A 24,016-nucleotide genomic window follows, 5' to 3' on the forward strand; every position below is an offset into this window, starting at 1 on the left:
TTCAACCTGAGAAAGCTGAAAAACTCTCAAAAACCCAAAAGATCAACATACATTTTACTGAAGAGATATTTCATGCACTCACAAAAATATGCTCCACACCTTTAGCCATTAGAGAAATGTAAATTAAGCCACAATGAGGTATTTTTACACACCTATTAAAAGGAACTAAAATAAGAAATAGTGACTATTGGCCGGGTGTGGTGACTCACGCCTGTAATCCCAGCACTTTGGCAGGCCGAGGCAGGGGGATAATTTGAGTCAGAGGTCCAAGACCAGCCTGGCCAGCATGATGAAACCCTGTCTCTACTAAAAATACAAAAATTAAGGCCGGGCATGGTGGCACATGCCTGTAATCCCAGCTCCTCAGGAGGCTGAGGCAGGAGAATTGCTTGAACCTAGGAGGCGGAGGTTGTGCTGAGCCAAGATCACACCACCGCACTCCAGCCTGGGCAACAAGAGCGAAACTGTGTCTCAAAAAATAAATAAATAAAAAAAAATTAGTCGGGCATGGTGGCGCCCGACTGTAATCCCAGCTACTCAGGAGGCTGAGGCAGGAGAATCGCTTGTACCCAGGAGACGGAGATTGCAGTGAGCCAAGATTACAACACTGCACTCCAGCCTGGGGTACAGAGCAAGACTCCGTTTCAAAAAAATAGGGGATGGGAAGAGGGTGGCATGACTTTTAAAGAGGCAGCACGAGGAAGATCTTTGCACTGATGGAACAGATCTGTATCTTGATCATAGTGTGGGCTACACACATCCACATGTGATGAAATTTACAGAACTACACACACACACAAATGAGTGCATGTAAAACTAGTAAAATCTGTAAATTGTAGCAACACCAATTTTCTGGTTTTAAACAAGATGCAGCCATTTGAGGGAAACTAAGGGTGCATAGGTCCTTTCTGTAATGTTTTTGCAATGTCCTGTGAATCTTAAATTATTTCAAAATTTTAAAAAGGTCATTTGTGCCAAACCATTCATTCAGCAGAACTGGCCAAGTGCTTCTGCCCAAGCCGGGTACTGTCCTGGGCATCAGGACTACCCCAGTGGACAAGATGGAGCTGTTATCTCCAGGAAACTGGCCCTCCCAAAGGACGGCGGGACAATATGGAAGTCAGCAATTATTTCAGAGCATAACGAGGGCCGCGAAGGAAAAGTAACAAGCCACAGAGGGTCTGTGGACCCTGACATAGGAGTGGCCTTTCAGAGGAAGCAACCTTGAGATGAGTGAGGCCTGAGTGGTGGGAAGGAGCCGGTCAGGAGGCGAGCATTCCACACAGGACACAGAATGAGCAGGCAGAGGAAGGGCGGTGCTTGAGCGGGAGCTGGGAGCCGGTGAGGTGGCAGAGGGAGCAGGAGCAGGGCCAGGTCCCAGGGCCTCACAAACCCTGGCATTTCATTTGCATCTTGGCATCCAGAGTTGAGGTGTTTATTATATTCTGTTTCTATTTGGAGAAAACGAGGCTTAGAACGGCCTGGGTCTAGGCCCAGCTAGAAAATGGGAGTATCAGGTAGTTCTGTAGTCCCCATTCCTGCATTCCCCAAGTCAGAGAACCCACTTTTGGAAAGCCTGCATAGAGGTCCCCCGGCTTGGTTGGCCTCTGCACCTCGGAGGCCCCCTCTTCAGCCTATCCCTCCTGCCTCCTGCGAGCTCCAGGTGTGCCCTCCCTTCCCGCCACCACCATCGCCACTGCCACTGCCCTGCCACAGTAGGAAGCGGAAGGCCTCTGGCCCTTGGAGGGATCTTTGGGGGGCTGTCAGCAACAGAATACGTTTTTCCTTTATTGAATGAGGAGACTGAAGTAGACTGAATCCAGCCCTGAATTTAAATCTCCTTTGCCATTTCAGAGGAAGGTGCAGGCTCTCAAAGCGGTAAGTTTGCAAGCTGGACTCTCCCTCCTCTCCCGTCTTCTCCAGCCTCCCTGCGGGAGGGATGGAGGTGGTGGAAGAACCAGTATCCCAATCTAGTCACACTTTGTCAGTTCCCACCTCTCTCTCCTCCCTTCCAGCCGTGCTCCAACCCTTGTGGTACCCCAGTGCCCGTTTCAGCATGCAGGGCGTGTGCTCCCTCTGCCCAGGGCCACTCACACTCTTTGTCCCGCCATGCTGCCACCTCACCCCTGCGGGACCCTTCTGCTTTCTTTCTCTTTCTTTCTTTTTCCTTCTTTCCTTTTTAGAGGCAGGGTCTTGCTCTGTCATCCAGGCTGGCGTGCAGTGGCGCAATCATAGCTTACTGCAGCCTTGACCTCCCAGGCTCAAGCCATCCTCCCACCTCAGTCTCCCAAAGTGCTGGGCTTACAAGTGTGCACCACCATGCCTGGGCTCTTCTGTTTTCTTGACAGTAAAACTGTTATTACCTTCCTTCTAGTTCCCACTGAAGAAACAGAGGCTCAGAGAGGGAAGGTGACTTCCCCAAGGTCACAGAACCAACAAACAGCAGGGCTGGGATTGAGACCCAGGTCATCTGTCCCTGCACCCTTTTGCCCTTTTATCACCTGCTTTGCCTCAAATGCCTTAACGTGTCTCCTCCTCCTGGCAAGCATGCTCCTTTTCCAGAGCCCAGCGCAAATGTCCTCTCCTCAAGCAAATTGCCCTGACCCCTCCCTCAATCCTGAGCAGCCACGCTTCCACTCTGGGCTCCACTGCACACCTGCAGGTGGCTCTTCTCTGTGCATCTCACCTGTCAGCATGGATCCCGCTGACTGCCCACGTTCACTAGACCAAAGGCCATCATGTTTGCCATGTTCCCAGACCTAGCAAGAGGGAATGGACACGGCGGGCATCAGAGAGTATCTCCTGAGTAGGTGACTGAGTAAGCGAGCAACTGAGTGCACCGCTGGGAGAGAAAGTGTGCGCGGAGCTGACTCCACCCCTGGGCCCAGGTGCCGTTATACAGGCCCTGCCCTCTCTTTCCAGTGCCCCAGCATAGTGAAATGACCTGTTACTTTTCCCATTTCCTATTATTCTTTTTTGCATAATGATGACTCCTTACACCCCTCCTCACTGCATATCAGACAAGCTGGTTCACATCCATGGGCCTCTGCTGCTGTTTCTACCTGAGATGAAGGCTCTGGAGAGAGGGCACCCTGGAAAGACCCTCATATTGAAGACTCGTGGCTGATGAGTGCCCAGCATGCTGGCAGGTCTGCCCAGGGGCAAGTGCCAAAGTCCAGCTTGGCTAGATGTTAGCCACATCTGCTGAGCATGGATTTATTTTAGCATATCTATAAACATTTTCTGTGATTTTTTTTTTTTTTTTTGAGACACAGTATCGCTCTGTCACCCAGGCTTGAGTGCAGTGGCGCAATCTTGGCTCACTGTAACCTCCACCTCCTGGGTTCAAACAATTCTCCTGCCTCAGCCTCCCGAGTACCTAGGATTACAGGCGCCTGCATCACAGCCCGCTAATTTTTGTATTTTTAGTACAGACGGAGTTTCACCATGTTGGCCAGGCTAGTCTTGCACTTCTGACCTCAGGTGATGCACCCGCCTCGGCCTCCCAAAGTGCTGGGATTACAGGCACACATTTTCTGTCATTTTAACCAAAGTATATCCACGAAAAAAGCTGGAAGCTGACCAGGCACGGTGGCTCACTCCTGTGATCCCAGCACTTTGGGAGGCCGAGGCAGGCGAATCACCTGATGTCAGAAGTTCAAGGTGAGCCTGGCCAACATGGTGAAACCTCGTCTCTACTAAAAATACAAAAATTAGCCAGACGTGGTGCGGGCACCAGTAATCCTAGCTACTTGGGAGGCTGAGGCAGGAGAATCGCTTGAACCTGGGAGGCGGAGGTTGCAGGTGAGCCGAGATTGCACCGCTGCACTCCAGCCTGGGTGACAGAGTGAGACTATGTCTCAAAAAATAAAAAAATGAAAAAATTTTAAAAAGCTGGATGCAAATATGCCAAAATATTAATGTTAATCATTTTGGATGGTGGGAATAATGGTTATTTTTTCTTTATACTTTGCTGCAATTCCCTTTCCTCTTTTTTTTTTTTTTTTGAGACAGAGTCTCACTCTGTCGCCCAGGCTGGAGTGCAGTGGCACGATCTCGGCACACTGCAACCTCTGCCTTCTGGGTTCAAGCGATTCTCCTGCCTCAGCCTCCTGAGTAGCTAGGATTACAGGCATGTGCCACCACACCTGTCTAATTTTTTGTATTTTTAGTAGTGACGGGGTTTCATCATGTTGGCCAGGCTGGTCTCGAACTTCTGAGCTCAAGTGATCCACCTGCCTCAGCCTCCCAAAGTGCTGAGATTACAGGCGTGCGCCACCACACCCAGCCCTCTTTTTTCTTTTTAGAGACGGTCTTGCTCTGTTGACCAGGCTGGAGTGCAGTGGTGCTCACTGCAGCTTCAAACTCTCAAGCTCAGGCAATCCTCCTGGCTAGGTGCGGTGGCTCATGCCTGTAATCTCAGCACTTTGGGAGGCCAAAGCAGGCGGATTACTTGAGGTCAGGAGTTCAAGACCAGCCTGGCCAACATGATGAAACTCTGTCTCTACTAAAAATACAAAAATTAGCTGGGTATGGTGGCAGGCGCCTGTAGTCCCAGCTACTCGGGAGGCTGAGGCAGGAGAATGACTTGAACCTGGGAGGCAGAGGTTGCAGTGAGTGGAGATCATACCACTGCACTCCAGCCTGGGTGACAGAGTGAGACTCCATCTCAGAAAAAAGGAAAAAAAAATCAGTTCTCCTCTTCAGCCCTCCAAGTAGCTGGTAGTATAGGAACAAGCCACCATACTTGGCTGATTTTTTTTTTTTTTTTTTTGAGGTGGAGTTACGCTCTTGTTGCCCAGGCTGGAGTGCAATGGCGTGATCTTGACTCACCGCAACCTCTGCCTCCCGGGTTCAAGCGATTCTCCTTCCTGCCTCAGCCTCCTGAGTAGCTGGGATTACAGGCATGCACCACCACGCCAGGCTAACTTTGTATTTTTAGTAGAGATGGGGTTTCTCCATGTTGATCAGGCTGGTCTCGATCTCCCGATCTCAGGTGATCTGCCCACCTCGGCCTCCCAAAGTGCTGGGATTACAGGCATGAGCCACCGCACCTGGCCTTACTTGGCTAATTAAAAAAAAAAAAAAAAAAATTGTAGAAATGGGGTATCACCATGTTGCCCAGGCTTGTCTCGAACGCCTGGGCTCAAGTGATCCTCCCACCTCAGCCTACCAAAGCACTAGGATTACAGGTGTGAGCCACCACATCTGGCTTGTCTACAACTTTTTAATAAAGCTCTGCCCTTGTCTTTTTTTTTTTTGAGATGGAGTCTCACTCTGTCGCCCAGGCTGGAGTGCAGTGGCACAATCTTGGCTCACTGCAACCTCCGCCTCCCGGGTTCAAGCAATTCTCTGCCTCAGCCTCCCGAATAGCTGGGATTACAGGCGCCTACCACCATACCTGGCTAATTTTTGTATTTTTAGTAGAGACTGGGTTTCACCATCTTGGCCAGGCTGGTCTTGAACTCTTGACCTCGTGATCCACTCACCTCGGCCTCCCAAAGTGCTGGGATTACAGGCATAAGCCACTGCGCCCGGCCAGGTATTTCTTTATAGGAATGAAAACAGACTTACACATCTCCCTTCTAATCCCCATGGTGACAGAATTACCTATAACCCACGTCTGATAAAGCCCTTCAATGGCCCTTGGGGCAAAATGTGATTTCCTTAACCTAGTTCACACAATCTGACCTCAAACTTGCGGGAACAGAGACAAGGGAACTTACTCTGTGTCAGGTACCAGCTGGGGAACTTTTACATTCAAGAAAGTTTTGTAAGAAGCCAATGAAGATGGTAATTAGGAGGTCACAGGTGACCCATAAGAGATGGTCAGTGGAGGTGGAAGTTCAATTACAGGAGGCTAAGGAGGAAGTGGAGGCTGGTTGTGTAGACGATCCTGGCAGCAACTTGTGGGTAAACTGGGATTGAGGTTTTGTAAGGGAGGGGACTCCAAACAGTTTGAGAGAGAAGATAAAGAGATCCAAGCGGTTTAGAAGGGGATGATTGTTGGTGACAGTTCTGAACATGGTGACAGGTGGGAGGCTGAGCACACACTCGTACACCGCTGGCAGGAAGAGAAATGACTTTTCTGGACTACAATTTTGAGATAACACAAACATTAAAAAGAAGAAAAAATTGTATCCCTTTTTGACTAAGCAGTTCTAGGATTGTTATTTTTTTCTCCTGAGGAAACTAGCATGGATGTTCACATTCAGGTGTGGGGATGTTTATCAATTTGCTATTTTAGAAAAGAGAAAAAAAGTTCAGCATGTCACAAGATAATTTTCATCAATTTAGTGAAATGCTGTACAGCCATTTAAAAAGATACAGAAGAGGCCGGGCATGGTGGCTTATGCCTATAATCCCAGCACTTTGGGAGGCCAAGGCGGACGGATCACCTGAGGTCAGGAGTTTGAAACCAGCCTGACCAACATGGTGAAACCTCGTCTCTACTAAAAATACAAAAATTAGCTGGGCGTGGTGGTGGGCGCCTGTAATTCCAGCTACTTGGGAGGCTGAGGCAGGAGAATTGCTTGAACCCGGGAGGCGGAGGTTGCAGTGAGCCAAGATCGCGCCACTGCACTCCAGCCTGGGTGACAGAGCGAGACTCGAAATAAATAAATAAATAAATAAATAAGATACAGAAGAATGTGTGAACTTGAAATAATACAGTATTTATATTATATCCCATTTCTGTCTCATTCTGTTGCCCAGGCTAGAGTGTAATCTTGGCTCATTGCAACCTCTGGCTGCTGGGCTAAAGTGATCCTCCCACCTCACCCTCTTGAGTAGCTGGGATCACAGGCCTGTGCTACCATGCCCCACTAATTTTTGTATTTTTTAGTAGAGACTGGGTTTTGCCATGTTGGCCACACCAGTCTCGAACTCCTGGCCTCAAGTGATCTACCCACCTTAGCCTCCCAAAGTACTGGGATTACAAGCATGAGCCAGTGTGTCCTGCTTGAAAAGTTTTTATATGCAATGAAAAGTCTAGGAAGGTAAACATCAGAATATTAACAGTGGAGACTGGGCATGGTGGCTCACGCCTGTAATCCCAGCGCTTTGGGAGGCCGAGGCCGATGGGTCACTTGAGGTCAGGAGTTCAAGACCAGCCTGACCAACATAGTGAAACCCCGTCTCTACTAAAAATACAAAAAATTAGTTAGGTGTGGTGGTGGGCGCCTGTATTCCAGCTACTCGGGAGGCTGAGGCAGGAGAATCACTTGAACCCAGGAGGCGGAGGTTACAGTGAGCCAAGTTCGTGCCACTACACTCCAGCCTGGGTAACAGAGTGAGGCTTTGTCTTCAAAAGAAAAAGAAAAAGAAAAAAAAAGAATTTTAACAATGGACATTCCTGGCCAGTGTGGCATGATGAATTTTTCCTTGTCTTTTTCGTTTCTTTGCATTTTCTAAGTTTTCCTACATGAAAAGGAATTAAACTCAACCAGGAAAACAATTGATAAACCACCCCTCCAATCCCTGCAATATACACACACACACACACACACACACACATACACACAGAGTTTAGTAAGAACAGGTAACCTGGGCAACAGTGAGATCCTATCTCTACAAGACAATTTAAAAAATCAGCTGGGCATAGTGGTGCCTAGCTACTTAGGAGGCTGAGGCAGGAGCATGACTTGAGCCTGGGAGTTTGAGGCTGCAGCAAGCCATGATAATGCCACTGCACTCCAGCCTGGGTGACAGAGACCCTGTCTCAAAAAAAAAGAGGAGGCCGGGTGCAGTGGCTCACACCTGTAATCCCAGCACTCTGGGAGGCTGAGGCGGGCAGATCACGAGGTCAGGAGATCGAGACCATCCTGGCTAACATGGTGAAACCCCGTCTCTACTAAAAATACAAAAAATTAGCCAGGCGTGGTGGCAGGCGCCTGTAGTCCCAGCTACTCGGGAGGCTGAGGCAGGAGAATGGCGTGAACCCGGGAGGCGCAGCTTGCAGTGAGCCGAGGTTGCACCACTGCACTCCAGCCTGGGTGACAGAACGAGACTCTGTCTCAAAATAAAATAAAATAAAATAAAATAAAATAAAAATAAAAAGGAGGAACAGGCAAAACTACGGTGAATGAAGTTAGAAGAATGATCTTGAAGGCACTATTGACTGAGCAGGCTCCCAAAGGAGCTTTCCTGGGGCGATGGAAGTATTCTGCATCTTGATTTTGGTGTACACATAGTTAAAAAATTATCAAACTGTGGACTTAAAATTTGGGCATTTTATTGTTTGTAAAGTATGTTTCATTAAAAAGATATATCCACAAGACAAAAGGGAAAGAGGAAGTAAGTAACATCACTAAACAATTTTTTTTTCTTTTGAGACAAGGTCTTGCTCTGTCGCCCAGGCTGGAGTGCAACGGCGCAGTCATGACCCATTGTAACCTCCACCTCCCAGGCTCAAGCCATCCTCCCATCTTAGCCTCCTGAGTAGCTGGCACCACAGGCACACGCCACCATGGTCAGCTAATTTTTCCATTTTTTATGGAGACAGGGTTTTGCCATGTTGGCCAGGCTGGTCAAACTCCTGAGCTCAAGCAGTCTTCCCACCTTGGCTTCCCAAAGTGCTGGGATTACAGATGTGAGCCACCGCACACAGCCCACAAAACAATTTTGAGGTGAAAAAGGAAGATAACGTTCTGTGATGTCATTTTTTTCAAGAGGCGGGCTCTCATAGTAATGAGCTTAGAATGAGGATGCAGGTGGGCTTGGATTTGAGAAAGGTGGACATGCTGGAGCCGTTCCTATGCGGCAGCGGTACAGGAAGTGTCCTAGAGCCGGATTCAAGGAATGGCCACCAACATTCAGGGCTCACAAGTTTGCTGTGATGTATGCTGGGGTTCTCCAGCCTGAGGAGTAGGAGGAGAGAAATCAAACAGTTGAGTTTACTTGAGGAATTGTGGTGGTCAGTACTGGTTCGTGAGGGAGACGGGAATGAAGGCAAGGAGGTTCTAGTCGTAAGAACTGAGGCAACTGCAGAGGGACAGAATGGCTTTGTGGACGGAGCAGGGACAGTGGGAGCTGGAGAGAGAAAGGCTGTGTTCGGAGGGATTGGTGCTGAGGTCTTGAGGGCGAGCAGTTCCAAGTGAGGCATGGCCCCGCTGGGAGAGGGCTGGGAGGAAAGCAAGCTAACACTGACTAAGCAGCCCAATGCCCGATGCCAGGCACTCCAGTCATCAGCTCACTTAAACAGCACCCCAACTTTACAAGGATGTGCTACTGTAGTATTTATGGGTGAGGAAACAGGTTCCGAGGTCAACAAATATCATTGTCAGCAAGCAGCGGAACAATTTCAAATCCAGATTTGACTCTGAAGTCTCCACCACACTTTAACACAAGTAAAATCAGAAACAGTAGAGCCGGAATTTCAGGGAATCCATGTATGCAGATGTGGGAGTCATCTAGGCTGCCAGTGGAGGTAAAAATACCTGTTGTTTTGAGTAAGACTTTCAATAAACGTAAAAATAAAAAAGGAAAAAAATATCAGTTGCCAACTTCTGGAGAATGGCTAGTAGCAAGCAGAACAGGACAAAGCAGATGGCATGCTCTTCAGCACTGTCCTTCAAGACCATGCACCAAAGTGGCAGAAAAGAAATACAGATCTTGGCCGGGCGTGGTGGCTCACGCCTGTAATCCCAGCACTTTGGGAGGCTGAGGTGGGTGGATCACGAGGTCAAGAGATTGAGACCATCCTGGCCAACATGGTGAAACCCCATCTCTGCTAAAAATACAAAAATTAGCCGAGCGTGGTGGCGCGCGCCTGTAGTCCCAGCTAGTCGGGAGGCTGAGGCAGGAGAATCGCTTGAACCCGGGAGGCGGAGGTTGCAGTGAGGCAAGATCATGCCACTGCCCTCAGGCCTGGGTGACAAAGTGAGACTCCATCTCAAAAAAAAAAAAAAAAAAAAAAAAAAAAAAAAAAAAAAAAGGAAAGCAATACAGATCCTGCCTCCTGGTGTCAAAATTCATGGGAAAATGAGTGGCCTTTGCTTAAGGGTTTTTTGAAGTGGCATCTTCAATGGGAAACCAGGTTTCAGTTAAAGGGGAAGAAACCTGGGACTTTTGGGGCATCATTCTGTTAGTGAGGACAGACAGGCCGGGGAGGGGAGAAGGAAGACTGGGAGGGGCTCAGCAGTGCAGTGGCCGAGCTCACAGGCATGAGGGACCCTGGGGGCCCAAGGCTCCCTCAGGGTAAAAGTGCACATGGAGCTCTGCCTGCCACGCCAGAGAGAGGTGTGAAGAAAAAAATGCCAGGCACTCAGCCACATCTAGGGTAAATCTTCAGTAGTAAGCTACAACTGTTTTGTAAACAGCAACAGGAGGTATTCCAAACACCTACTACGTGCCAGGCGTTCTGCAACAGCAATTCATTTTAACTTCACAGCAATGCCACAGTCAACCCTATTTTACAGATGAGATGTAGGTCTAGGGAGTTGAAGCCAGTCACTTGGCCACAGTCATGGCCAGAACCAGGATTTAAACCCAAATGTTGGCTGGGCACAGTGGCTCACACCTGTAATCCCAGCATTTTAGGAGGCCGAGGCAGGCAGATCACTTGAGGTCAGAGGTTCGAAACCAGCTTAGCCAACATGGTGAAACTCCATCTCTACTAAAAATACAAAAATTGGCTGGGCATGGTGGTACACGCCTGTAATCCCAGCTACTTGGGAGGATAAGGCAGGAGAATTGCTTGAACCCAGGAGGCGAAGGTTGCAGTAAGCCGAGATCGCACCACTACACTCCAGCCTGGGCAGCAGAGCAAAGACTCCATCTCAAAAAAAAAAAAAAAAAAAAAAAAAAAAGTGTAATCTGGCCTTGGAGTTTTGAGTCTTCTGATTCTGTTCATTGATAGCAAAACTTTGTGGGTTTTTTTTGAGATAGAGTTTCACTCTTGTTGCTCAGGCTGGATTGCAATGGCGCAATCTTGGCTCACTTCAACCTCTGCCTCCTGGGTTCAAGCGATTCTCCTGCCTCAGCCTCCCAAGTAGCTGGGATTACAGGCATGCACCACCATGCCCAGCTAAAACTTTTATACTTAAGTTTCTTTTCTTTTTTTGAGACAGTCTCACTCTGTCGCCCAGGCTGGAGTGCAGTGCGAGATCTCAGCTCACTGCAACCTCCGTCTCCTGGGTTCAAGCAATTGCCTCCCGAGTAGCTGGGACTACAGGCGTGTGCCACCACGCCCGGGTAGTTTTTTTATTTTTTAGTAGAGACGGGGTTTCACCATGTTGGCTAGGCTGGTCTTTAACTCCTGACCTCAGGTGATCTGCCCACCTCAGCCTCCCAAAGTGCTAGGATTACAGGCATTAACCACCATGCCCAGCTTATATTTAAGTTTCAAAATCAATTGCGAAATGTTTTTAGTGGCTTCTAAGCTTAAACTCTTGCACACTTTATTAAACTGAGCAATAGAGTTCTAGTTTACACTTAATGCACATTAAAAAAAATGAGGGCCCCAAATCTTTGGCTAGTAACAGGGGGACAACTCTGAAGGTATCAAGAATCTACACCCACAAAACTGAGTATCTGCACAGGAGAAAGGCAGAAAACTGAGGCTTAAATTTCCTCTCAGAAATGAAAACATGAGGCCTGGTGCGGTGGCTCATGCCTGTAATCCCAGCACTTTGGGAGGCTGAGGTGGGCGGATCACGAGGTCAGCCTGGCCAACATGGTGAAACCCCATCTCTACTAAAAATACCAAAATTAGCCAGGCCTGGTAGAATCGCTTGAAACTGGGAGGCAGAGGTTGCAGTGAGCTGAGACCACGCCACTCCACTCCAGCCTGGGCAACAGAGCAAGACTCTGTATCAAAAAAAAAAAAAAAAAAAAAAAAAAAGGCCGGGCGCGGTGGCTTACACCTGTAATCCCAGCACTTTGGGAGGCCGAGGCAGGAGGATCACAAGGTCAGGAGATTGAGACCATCCTGGCTAACACGGTGAAACCCCATCTCTACTAAAAATACAAAAAATTAGCCGGGCGTGGTGGTGGGCACCTATAGTCCCAGCTACTCGGGAGGCTGAGGCAGGAGAATGGCCTGAACCTGGGAGGCGGAGCTTGCAGTGAGGGGAGATCGCACCACTGCACTCCAGCCTGAGTGACAGAGTGCAACTCCATCTCAAAAAAATAAAATAAAATAAAATAAAATAAAAATAAAAATAAAAACATGAGGCCGGGCGCAGTGGCTCACACCTGTAATCCCAGCACTTTGGGAGGCCAAGGCGGGTGGATCACGAGGTCAGGAGATCAAGACCATCCTGGCTAACATGGTGAAACCGCGTCTCCACTAAAAATACAAAAAATTAGCCAGTCGTGGTGGTGGGCGCCTGCACTCCCAGCTACTCAGGAGGCTGAGGCAGAATGGCGTGAACCTGGGAGGCGGAGCTTGCAGTAAGCCGAGATCCCGCCACTGCACTCCAGCCTGGGGCAACAGAGGGAGACTCTGTCTCAAAAAAATAAATAAAAATAAATTTAAAAAAAGAATAAAAACATGAGCAAAAATACCTAGGAGAATGCCAACCATCCAGAATCTGTAAATCAGAAGAGGCTTTTTCTAGCCACTCCTTTGCAAGGACACAAGTTGGTTCCAACAAGTGACAAATTCCTTAAGAAAATGTTATTGCAAGAAAATATTCTTACAAAATACACTCCCATAGAAGGGAAACAATGACATCTACATATCAGAAGCCTCATATACATTTACTTGATTGAATCTATAAACCTATCCTGAGGTGGATGGCATTATCTTCATTTATAGTTGGGGAAATTCAAGTTCAGGGAAGCTAGAGAATTTGCCCGAGGTTGCAAACCTGACAAACCAGAGAGCCCAAATTTGAACCCAGGCCTGTCTGCTCTCTCTCTCCATCATACTAAGTTGCTATTTTTCCACAGAGATACAACAGAGAAGACCTAACTCCATCCTTCTCTTTGACTCTCCCTTCCTTCTTGGCAATGCCACACCACGCTGTTCCCTCCTGGTGTTTTTTCAACCTCTCCTTCACACACAGAAAATTATCTACCATATCTGCCCTACACAGAAAGATCCACAGCCTGTTATGAAATTTTTGTTATAAAACATTTAATGTTAACCTACAATACAATGTAAACTTTTATGAAAAAAATTTAAAGTACACTAGATTTCTTCAGTAAAGTATCACGACTATTCAGGCGCAGTACAAGTTGGGGCACTGCATCCTTTGTGGATGGATTTCCGTTGCTGCATTCCTCACAAGTCCTAAAAAACCAGTTGTAGAGCGGAGCTCCTTGTTCAAGCACCGGATAATGATGCCCCTGATTTTGCATTCTGGGGGTTATCGCTCCTTCTCAGTCACTTTCTGAAACTCTTTGCTTGGCCTTGGCACCATTAGCAATTTTCACAACTGCTCAGTTGAAGGTTCTAGGTTCTTTTTAGCTTAGTTTTTAAAAGAGATAAGTGTTATCCTCTGGCCATCTCTTATTCAAATATCATGGTGGAGGCAAGCAAGGAGAAAGAAGTATTTGCTAGAGGAAATTCTGCAGAAGTGGAAGAAAAGACCAGAAGGGCTCCACTGAGGGTACAAATATTCAACTGACTCCAATCGAGTGTCTTTGCTTGGTCACTTCCCATGGTTATTCAGCTCCATCTACAACTTCAGTCTTGGGAGTGCAGAACAAAACTTGAAACAAGTGCTTTTAGTTGATGACTTGCCATTTGGAAACAACAGCTGAAATATCCCAGAGGTGATGTGGAAACGAGCAAATGCTTGCAGATCACCGGCTTCTCAGTGTCTTCTCCCTCGCAGGTCTCATCAAAATCCCAAAAGTCCTTAGGAGTAACACAGATTGTACTGGCATTAAGTGACAAAATGTGCAGCCTGTATTTGACTTAGGAGGAAAGGAAATGGCACCTAGGCAGCAGCACTAGGGTCAGCAAGGAGACTGGCCTAGGGTCTCAGTAAAGCAGAACTGTTTCAAATGGGACTAGACAGGGGCATGTACTTCCGGTGAACCCTCTTGAAACCTAAAGTAAATGGGTAGGCCGCCCCAACAGTTGTACTGACATAAAGGGAGATCCTTCTTAATATTCTGGCAGCTAACTTCCTTCACTGAACAACTATTATCAAAAGGCAAGAGGCATAAAGTGCACACTGTAGAGTAAGATGAGACTGAATTATGATGGAAAAAAAAATAACTTCCCCAAAGAGGTGTGGACAGTGTACCTAGCCTCACAAAGGTCCTTAATACCCTCCTGTGTGCTGCCAGGGAACAGCTGTGAATTCCAGATGGGGAGGAAGGCTCTGACTTAAGTGGAAAAATTCCTCTGCATGGTTGTCAGCAGGAAGGTTTCACGTAAGGTTATCCTTATGTGGAGAACTTGGGTTATCCTGCTGTTCACTCCAGATACATTTTATTGAGAAGTCAGATGGTGATTCCACTCATCTGGCCTTGGGACAGCAGAAAACGAAGTGGAAGAACAACAGCTGGCCAGGGACAGAATTAAATTTTCCTAGAGATGGTGTTCTAGACAGCTATGCCAAGGCCACTGGGAATTTCTCAGGCTCTCCAAGTTAATTTCTGTGGGGTGCCTTACTCTGTCATGTGGGATTTACCCCAACAGCTGAGGACTGCAGTGGATAGTAACCATATAATTGCTACCAAAAACAGTGGTCCTTAGGTTTTAGTTAAGCAAGAGAGAAAGCCTTGAGACTACAACTCCAGCAAGTTATGCTTTATGTTGATCTGAACCCCCCTGCCCTCACAGCATTCTAGGAACTATAGTAACGTCAGTCGGTTGCAGTGGTACAACGAGCCTGCATGTCTAGCTACAGAACACTTTGGAATACTTGTCAGAGTGCACTGGCATCTGTTAATACATGGCCTGACCCATGTACCCATTACCATAAACTCAACCACAGACGAGACATCCAGAGGTTAAAAAAAACCCTATTACTTCAACATAGCAATAGAGAGAAAGGATAAAAGCTGCCTCCAGAAGGTGGCTGCATCAGAAATGAAAATGTGCCTTCCAATAGATTACACAGGCTGGGAGTTCTGTCTTGGCTCCCTTCAAGGCCTCTGGTTCTTTCTATCCTTAAAACAATAATACACTTCCACTGAGACAGGCAGGGCACTCTCCTGTGGTTCTGCTGGCTCCACCACAGGCCCTGCTAGTCCTTTGGAAAGGCACCAGGCTTGGCAATTCAGGAAAGCCCAGGGCTGGGAGGAGCAGCATGCACATGTCAGAAGAGGAATGAAGAGCTGCTATCCTTTGGTTCAGACCCCATAACCACCACCTGGTACAGACTCCAAGGAAAAGCTGCAGTTGTGTGTAAATGTGAGTTCCACCACATACATAGGTGTATCTTTACATATACAGCCTTTGTGGGGCCACAAACCCAGATTTCCTCCCACTGCTCCAAGTGGGGTGCACAGGTGGTAAGAAAGGACAGCAAGAGTTGGACCAAAAAGAATGACCTCTCTGGGAACGTGAGAGGGACAATGGCAGAAATAAGCACAAACCAGCCCGGGGCACTTTTATTACACTATTGTGGGCTAAGGAGCCCAGGGCATAAACTCATGGGTTTAAAGAATTGGCTCTTTATCAAATAAAGGAAAAATATATATATACCTATGTCAGCCTCATTCCTTTGGTCATTACAAAACAGAAATAAAAGTTATTGAAAAATTGTGGGCAGTTCAAGGAACATCTCTGCTTCTCTGCTCTGTGCTTTCTCTTCCCTCTCTTCCCCAGAGGCAGGAGAAGCAAGTCCTCAGGAGATGCTGCAAGTAGCTGGTTGATGGAGGTTTTTCACTTTTATTTTCCATAAAAGCAAGAATGAATGAGAACTAGTGGGAATGTCCCCTTCCCAGCTGGGACAATGAATGGGTCGAAGGTGAAGAGTCTCTGTTCACTGGAAGGTGCGTGCACAGAGGCCATAGGAAGGGTGGGCTTGCCGAGTGGGTACGTTTGTGGCTAACCTTGCGCGCACACACACAGGTTGTGACTCTTATGGGCAGCATGGTTTCTGATCCTTCCTAAGGATGCAGCAGTCTTTTAAAAAAAATATTGTATTATAATAATAATAATAATATGAATTTCTCTCTCTTGTTTTTTTTTTTTCTGACTTGTTGTTTTCTTTTTTCCCCATTTCTTTTAGGGACTGGGGTAGGAGGGGAGAGGAAGAAAAAAATGTCATTCGTCAGTTAGGTCCTGAACAAAAAGAACTTCTGTGTGGCTGAGTCCGGCCTCCTGTAGCGTAGGGGGATTGGGCCACTCCTCTGAAGGGATGCAGGGCAGCACTCGCCTGGGAAAATTGGCTTCAATCTGAAACTTTTCTGGGCTTTCCTTCAAGGAGAATAAGAAGTCATGGATTACCTGCAGAGGTCATATAGAAAAAGAAGGGTGGTGAGAAAAAGAGAAATACACACACACACGCACACACATGACTCTGAAGTCAAATATCCCCCAACTCTCCCCAGGATGACTCTATAGGAAAGAATCACATTACACTGGAATTCTAGATCTTTTCATTTCCCATGGCATATACATGGGGCAGCCCTTTTAAAAGAAATTACACAAGCCCAACACTAGTCCTACTCTGAATTAATCTGTCTCTTCTTTGAGGTGTCTGATAAAATGCTAACTTAGAAATAATCACAAAGTTACAGAAAAGTTGGAAGTATAGGACACTAATTTTTTTCTTTAAATCAGTTGAGAGTGAAGTGCCAACTGTAAGACACATGGCCTCAAGTATTCTGAGGTGATCACGGACTAATAGGGCAATCTTCTATATAACCACAACTTGGCTCTCAAAATCAGGAAATGTAACTGACACATTATTTCTATAATATATTATTATTCAGGCCCTATTCAAGTTTTGCCAATTATCTTTTATATAATAGCAGAAGGATCCAGTTTTTTTTTTTTTTTTTTGAGACGGAGTCTCGCTCTGTCGCCCAGGCTGAATGGAGTGCAGTGGTGCCATCTCAGCTCACTGGAAGCTCTGCCTCCCAGGTTCACGCTATTCTTCTCCTGCCTCAGCCTCCTGAGTAGCTGGGACTACAGGCGCCTGCCAGCACGCCTGGCTAATTTTTTTATATTTTTAGTAGAGATGGGGTTTCACCGTGTTAGCCAGGATGGTCTCGATCTTCTGACCTTGTGATCCTCCTGTCTCGGCCTCCCAAAGTGCTGCGATTACAGGTGTAAAGTGCTGGGATTACAGGCGTGAGCCACCGCGCCCGGCCAAGGATCCAGTTTTCAGCCCATCAGTCAACGTGTGGATAAAGAAACTGTGGTGTGTATATATATATATATATATGATGGAATACTTCTCAGCCATAAAAAGGAATGAATGAACGGCATTCACAGCGACCTTGATGAGAGTGGAGACTATTATTCTAAGTGAAGTAAGTAGAAATGGAAAATCAAACATTATATGTCCTCACTGATATGTGGGAGCTAAGCTATGAGGATGCAAAGGCAAAAGAATGATACAATGGACTTTGGGGACTTGTGTGGAAGAGTGGGAAGGGGTGAGGGATAAAAGACTACAAATAGGGTATAGTGCATACTGCTTGGGTGATGGGTGCACCAAAACCTCACAAATCACCACTAAAGAACTGACTCACGTAACCAAACACCACCTGTTCCACAATAACCTATGGACAAAAAAATACAATAAAATAAATGTGTTGCACCTCATATGAATCTCCTCTCTGTGGTAATGTCCTCCTTACCCTGCTCTGGCTCTGACAAGGCACAGCTAAAATCCTTAGTGAGAAGGGAGGTAGTATTAGGAGAGTCCATGATGCTAAAACTTAAACTGTGTGTGAGATGCCTGTGGAACAGGCCACTGTCATCTCTCCCTGTCCCTGCTCTGTGGCCTCTCCATCTAGCATTCTACTTCTAATAACAATTCTGCCAACCTCATTCAGATCAACCCCAAAGATGACGAACGTGCCATTCAAGTTATTTTTCCTTTTTGGGAGGAATCTATTCCATTTTCTTTTTGATACGCCTCTCAAAATGATGAATTCTCTGGGTTTTATACCCCTCTGTGTAAAGCAGTCCTTCATTTCTTAAACTTACTGCTTTAGGGAACTTTTTTTTTTTTTTCCAGACAGGTCTCGCTCTGTTGCCTAGGCTGGAGTGCAGTGGCACAAACACGACTCACTGCAGCCTCGACCTCCCAGGTTCAAGCAATCCTCCTGCCTCAGCCTCCCAAGTAAGTGGGATCACACATGTGCAACACCATGCCTGGTTAATTTTTAAAATTTTTTGTAGAGACAGAGTCTTGCCATGTTGCCCTCTTCAGGGATTTTTAAAGGGCTATAATCCAGAATTTAAATAGTAAATCCATGTTCCTCTTATCTAATCCATTCATGATTTTATAAACTTCTCATATTTTAGTCTATCAACCTAACTCATTTTCAGTTTCCTTCTCTCTTTGCAATTCCCATTAATGTTCACTCTTTCTTAACATGCATCAATTAGACTTACACCAAGTATTCTTGGTATGAAACCAATATGAGTGAAAAAAATACCTTTTTTTTTTTTTGAGATGGAGTCTTGCTCTGTTGCCCAGGTTGGAATGCAGTGGCAGGATCTCGGCTCACTGCAACTTCTGCCTCCCGGGCTCAAGCGATTTTCCTGCCTCAGCCTCCCAAGCAGCAGTGACTACAGGCGTGCACCACCATGCCCAGCTAATTTTTGTGTTTTTTGTAGAGATGGGGTTTCACCATGTTGGCCAGGCTGGTCTCGAACTCCTGACCTCGTGATCCACCCACCTTGGCCTCCCAAAGTAGGCTGGGACTATGGGCATGAGCCACCAAGCCCAGCCAAAGACAGGGTTTCATTAGGCTGGTCTCGAACTCCTGACCTCAGGTGACCCACCCGCCTCGGCCTCCCAAAGTGCTGGGATTACAGGCATGAACCACCACGCCTGGACAAAAAAATACTTTCTGATTTCTTTTTAATCTCTGCTTGAGAATACCTAACACTCATACAAACTTGACTTTTGTTTTTCTTTTTTTTTTTTTTGAGATGGAGTCTCACTCTGTCGCCCAGGCTGGAGTACAGTGGCACAATCTTGGCTTACTGTAACCTCCGCCTCCCAGGTTCAAGCCATTCTTCTGTCTCAGCCTCCGGAGTAGCTGGGATTACAGGTGCATGTCACCACGCCTGGCTAATTTTTGTATTTTCAGTAGAGACAGGATTTCACCATGTTGGCCAGACTGGTCTCGAACTCCTGGCCTTAAGTGATCTGCCTGCCTTGGCATCCCAAAGTGCTGGTATTACAGGCATGAGCCACCACACTCGGCCGGCATTTTTTATTACTAATGGCAAAGGGTTGATAACCATCAGGAAATAGATTACATTACTACTAGAGGTCCCTTTTGGTTTGCAATGGACAGAAAAATTAGTTCTGGGCTTTATCTCTTATACATTTGTTTAAAACAAAGTCAGCTGCCTCTTTTATGACCACTCATGGGACCTGGAGATTTTTCTGCAGCGTACCCCTTTTATCTTAGCATTTCACTACTTTCCAGAGCTGAGCATTACCTACAAATCTGTCACTCCTCGAGATTATTTACAAAGGACCAAGTTCACAGGAAGGTGATACAAGGTCTTTTTTTTTTTTTGAGACAGAATTTTGCTCTTTTCACTCAGGCTGGAGTGCAATAGCACGATCTCCATTCACTGCAACCTCCGCCTCCCAGGTTCAAGCGATTCTGCAGCCTCAGCCTCCTGAGTAGCTGGGATTACAGGCCCGCACCATCACGCCTGGCTAATTTTTGTATTTTTAGTAGAGATGGGGTTTCACCATGTTGGCCAGGCTGCTCTCAAACTCCTGACCCCTGGTGATCCGCCCACCTCAGCCTCCCAAAGTGCTGGGATTACAGGCATGAGCCACCGCACCCGGCCGACACAAGGTCTTTAAGGGTACTAAAAAACACTACAGCATTATTTGGTTTTATGTGATTATCTCTGTGAATGTTAAATTCCAGGCCAGCACCACCAGGGCACTGCTACTTTACACACTTCTTTCCATCTCTAAACCTCATTTATGACCAAGCATTTCTCTTAGACTAATCTCACGTGGCCATGATACTCTTTTTTATTTTTATTTTATTTATTTATTTATTTATTTTTGAGACACAGCCTCGCTCTGTCGCCCAGGCTGGAGTGCAATGGCGCAGTCTCGGTCCACTGCAACCTCCGCCTCCCGGGTTCAAGCAATTCTCCTGCCTCAGCCTCCCAAGCAGCTGGGACTACTGGCACCCGCCACCACACCCAGCTAATTTTTGTACTTTTAGTAGAGACAGCGTTTCACCATATTGGCTAGGCTGGTTTGGAACTCCTGACCTTGTGATCCGCCTGCCTCGGCCTCCCAAAGTGCTGGGATTACAGGCATGAGCCACCACGCCCAGCCAATACTCTTTTTTAAAAAACAGCTTTTAGTGAGGAACCCATTTAAAAGTCTTCAAGGATCAAATAGTTAATGAATGGTTGGTTTCCTTTTGGCCACAAGCCTATTCTGTTCCACAGTTCTAACAGATTTTTCCTCCAAAACTCTCAGGAGAGTAAATTTTTGTTAGGTTTTTCATTTTTTTTTTTTTTTTGAGCCAGAGTTTCATACTGGTTGCCAGGCTGGAGTGCAATGGCATGATCTCGGCTCACCACAACCTCTGCCTCCTGGGTTCAAGCGATTCTCCTGCCTCAGCCTCCCAAGTAGCTGAGATTACAGGCACACGCCACCACACCCAGCTAATTTTGTATTTTTAGTAGAGACAGAGTTTCTCCATTTTGGTCGGGTTGGTCTTGAACTCCCGACCTCAGGTGATCCACCTGCCTCAGTCTCCCAAAGTGCTGGGATTATAGGTGTGAGCCACAACGCGCGGCCTAGGTTTTTCATATATAGTTTTATCTATCAGAATTTTTGGGGTAGAAATTCCACGTAATTCGTGTGTACAATAGCAAAATTGCTAGTGAACACGAAAGCTAAAATACATACACAAACCCATAGTTAAGAAATGGGACACCAGGGGAAGGAAATTAACGCTAATAACCACCTACTACATGGTGGATACTGTGTGAGGTACATCCATGTTATCTCAATTTAAAAATCCAAAGTTAGAGACATGAGGCCAGGCGCAGTGGCTCACACCTGTAATCCCAACACTTTGGGAGGCCGAGGCGGGTGGATCACTTGAGGTCAGGAGTTCGAGACCAGCCTGACCAACATGGTGAAACCCCATCTCTACTAAAAAAAAATACAAAAATTAGCCAGGCATGGTGGCGGGTTCCTGTAATCTCATCTACTCGGGAGGCTGAGGCAGGAGAATTGCTTGAACCCAGGAGGCAGAGGCTGCAGTGAGCTGGGATAGTGCCACTACACTCCAGCTACGGTGACACGCCGAAACTCTGTCTCAAAACAAAGAGACATAAGCACTTCCCCCAATATAAATAAATGCATAAACAAGACAGAAATAAAACAAGGAAGCTATTTGCTTCTCTCTTACCAAAATGTTTCATAACTTTAATTCTGTATTAGTTCTCTGAGTCTTACATTCTGTACTGGCCAATAAGCTCCATGAATTCCAAAACCATGTCTCACTCATCTAAATGATCCCTAGAGTATCTAGCTCACTGCATGACATACCTGTCTTCAGTTTAAACTTATCAGAAGGCAGATTATAGTTCCAGTTCACTAATGGGAAATCTGAGGCCCTGTAGAATTTTGCAACTTGCCCAATGTTGTCCAGTTAAACAAGCAGAAGCAATGAATGTACTACCCAGCCTCACCTGACTACAGTGCATCCTCTTTTAATTATGAGGTTTACCCTTGATTATTCTCAGTGATCAGGGAAACTGTAGAATCCACTATAGGTATGAATTTGGAAAGGCGACATACTGACTCTCAGTATCAACAAATTTTCTTTTGGTTACAAATACCAAAAATAGTAGTTAGTATTTAAGCGCTTACTAGGAGCCAGGCACAATGTTAAGAATTTAATTCTAATAACAATCCTACTAGGGACTGCCTATTATTATTATTATTTTTTTTTTTACAGGGTCTCTCTCTGTTGCCTGGGCTGGAGTGCACTGGTGCGATCTTGGCTCACTGCAACCTCCGCCTCCTGGGTTCAAGTAATTCTCCTGCCTCAGCCTCCCGAGTAGCTGGGATTACAGGCGCCTGCCACCACGCCCAGCTAATTTTTGTATTTTTAGTAGTGACAAGGTTTCACCATGTTGGCCAAGCTGGTCTCAAACTCTTGACCTCAAATGATCCACCCACCTCGGCCTCTCAAAGTGCTGGGATTACAGGCATGAGCATCGCGCCCAGCCGTGCCTATTATTAAACCCATTTTACAGATGAAGAAATTGAGGCTTAGAAATTAAGTAAACTGACCAAGGAAACACATCTAGTAACCCTGGAAGAATGAAAATTTGATCTTCATGCTGTGAGACTCTTGAGTTTCTGCTTTTAATGACTTCCATGTGGAAATGACAAACACTATTACATGGCTATCATATACCCAAAGTAGCCTCAGAAAATGGGGCTTCTTTTGGGCTGAGTAGAAAGAGAGAGACAACTGCATCCAAACTGCAAATGCACTTATATTCAGATATGTCACTCCAGTGCTTTTAACTGGAGACAGAGCTTTTTCTACAGAGCAGGGGTTCTGGTGGGATTCTGAAGCCAATGCAGGAAGACAGCATGGAAGAGCCTCCCATCTTCAAACACACAAGTCTTTTGAGGGACTTATGTAAGGTACCTTTTTTTCTTAGCAGAGCAGAAACATAATTAAACAAAAACTTAAAAATTGCTTTGAGTTGGAAGCTAGAACTGAAGGAGCCTACAGCAGTCCACGGTACTCTTCCTGGTGTCCACTGATGGCATACCCATCTCTCTCTCTCTCTCTGTTCCCTGTTCATCAAAGCAGCAGATACACCAACAACACTCTCAAGAGTCAGTAAAAGCTCCAAATCTATAGCCCAGATGCTACATACACTTCACAGAACTTAGGTGGTCCTTACTGTTAGAGACTGTGAAAAGTGGAATCGTCTCTCTACTCGAGAATCATTGGGTAATTTGAAGATGATCTTGACACTTTCAGGGTCATCAGGGGAAGGTTCAGGGGGCAGGCATTCCAACTTCCTTTCCTTTTCCTCCTGTAAATTCTGCAAAGACACAAAGCAAAGGTGAGGCTATGGCTCAAGAAATAAATACAATGACCATGTAGCTTTATTATGCAGTTGTCAGAAGAAAAATTAATGACTAAGTATTCTAAGAAAAACTTCTTGGGAATAGTCAAAAACAACCTAAATTTAAAGTACAATTGCATCTCATGTATTCTTTATTATGTCTAGGTATTTATTTGAGAAAAAGGGGAAAGGGAGCAGGGTGCCGTGATGTGTGCCTGTAGTTCCAGCTACTTGAGAGGCCACAGCAGGACTGCTTGAGCCCAGGAGTTTCAGAGTGTAGTGTGCCATGATTGCACTGGTGAATAGCCACTGCACTCCAGCCTGGGCAACGCAGTGAGACCCCATCTCTTAAAAAAAAAGAAATAAAAGGAAATGGCTAAAAGACACTGGTTATAGGTAAGTGGTAATACATAATCAAATAAGATAACGTATATTTCAGTCTGATTGCTAGGGAACAAAAACAACAACAACAAAACAAAACAAAAAGAAAAAGATAATGAGTAAAATGCCAAATCAGCTAATACTGGTATTAAGAATGAATATTTAGGGCCAGGCATGGTGGCTCACGCCTGTAATCCCAACACTTTGGAAGGCCAAGACAGGCAGACCATGTGAGGTCAGGAGTTCGAGAGCAGCCTGGCCAATATGGCAAAGCCCATCTCTTTTTTTAAATTTTTATTTAAAAAAGAACGAATATTTAAATGGTATGAAAAATTTAAATCACCCCTAATCCCAACATGTTGTATTTTTTTCTTTCCTTTCTCCTTTTTTTCCCCTCTTAGTCTGTTTAAGGTGGCTATCGTTTTTCCTTTCACACTTAAGACC

At 46.1% G+C, this 24,016-nt stretch overlaps 1 protein-coding gene across 1 annotated transcript in view; it reads right to left on the minus strand.

The window, feature by feature from the left end:
- Positions 1–13,064: 13,064 nt before the first annotated feature.
- Positions 13,065–24,016, minus strand: part of FAF2 (Fas associated factor family member 2) — a 63,350-nt gene continuing 52,398 nt past the window's right edge. Inside the window, exons 10-11 of the mRNA XM_054487191.2 lie at positions 23,024–23,167; positions 13,065–16,357 (exon numbers count right to left, since the gene is read on the minus strand). Of these exons, the coding sequence (XP_054343166.1) occupies positions 16,175–16,357; positions 23,024–23,167 (327 nt within the window). The 3' untranslated portion in view covers positions 13,065–16,174. The remainder of the gene's footprint in view (positions 16,358–23,023; positions 23,168–24,016) is intronic.

Source organism: Pongo pygmaeus, chromosome 4, assembly GCF_028885625.2.
Source record: "Pongo pygmaeus isolate AG05252 chromosome 4, NHGRI_mPonPyg2-v2.0_pri, whole genome shotgun sequence".
NCBI lineage: Eukaryota > Metazoa > Chordata > Mammalia > Primates > Hominidae > Pongo > Pongo pygmaeus.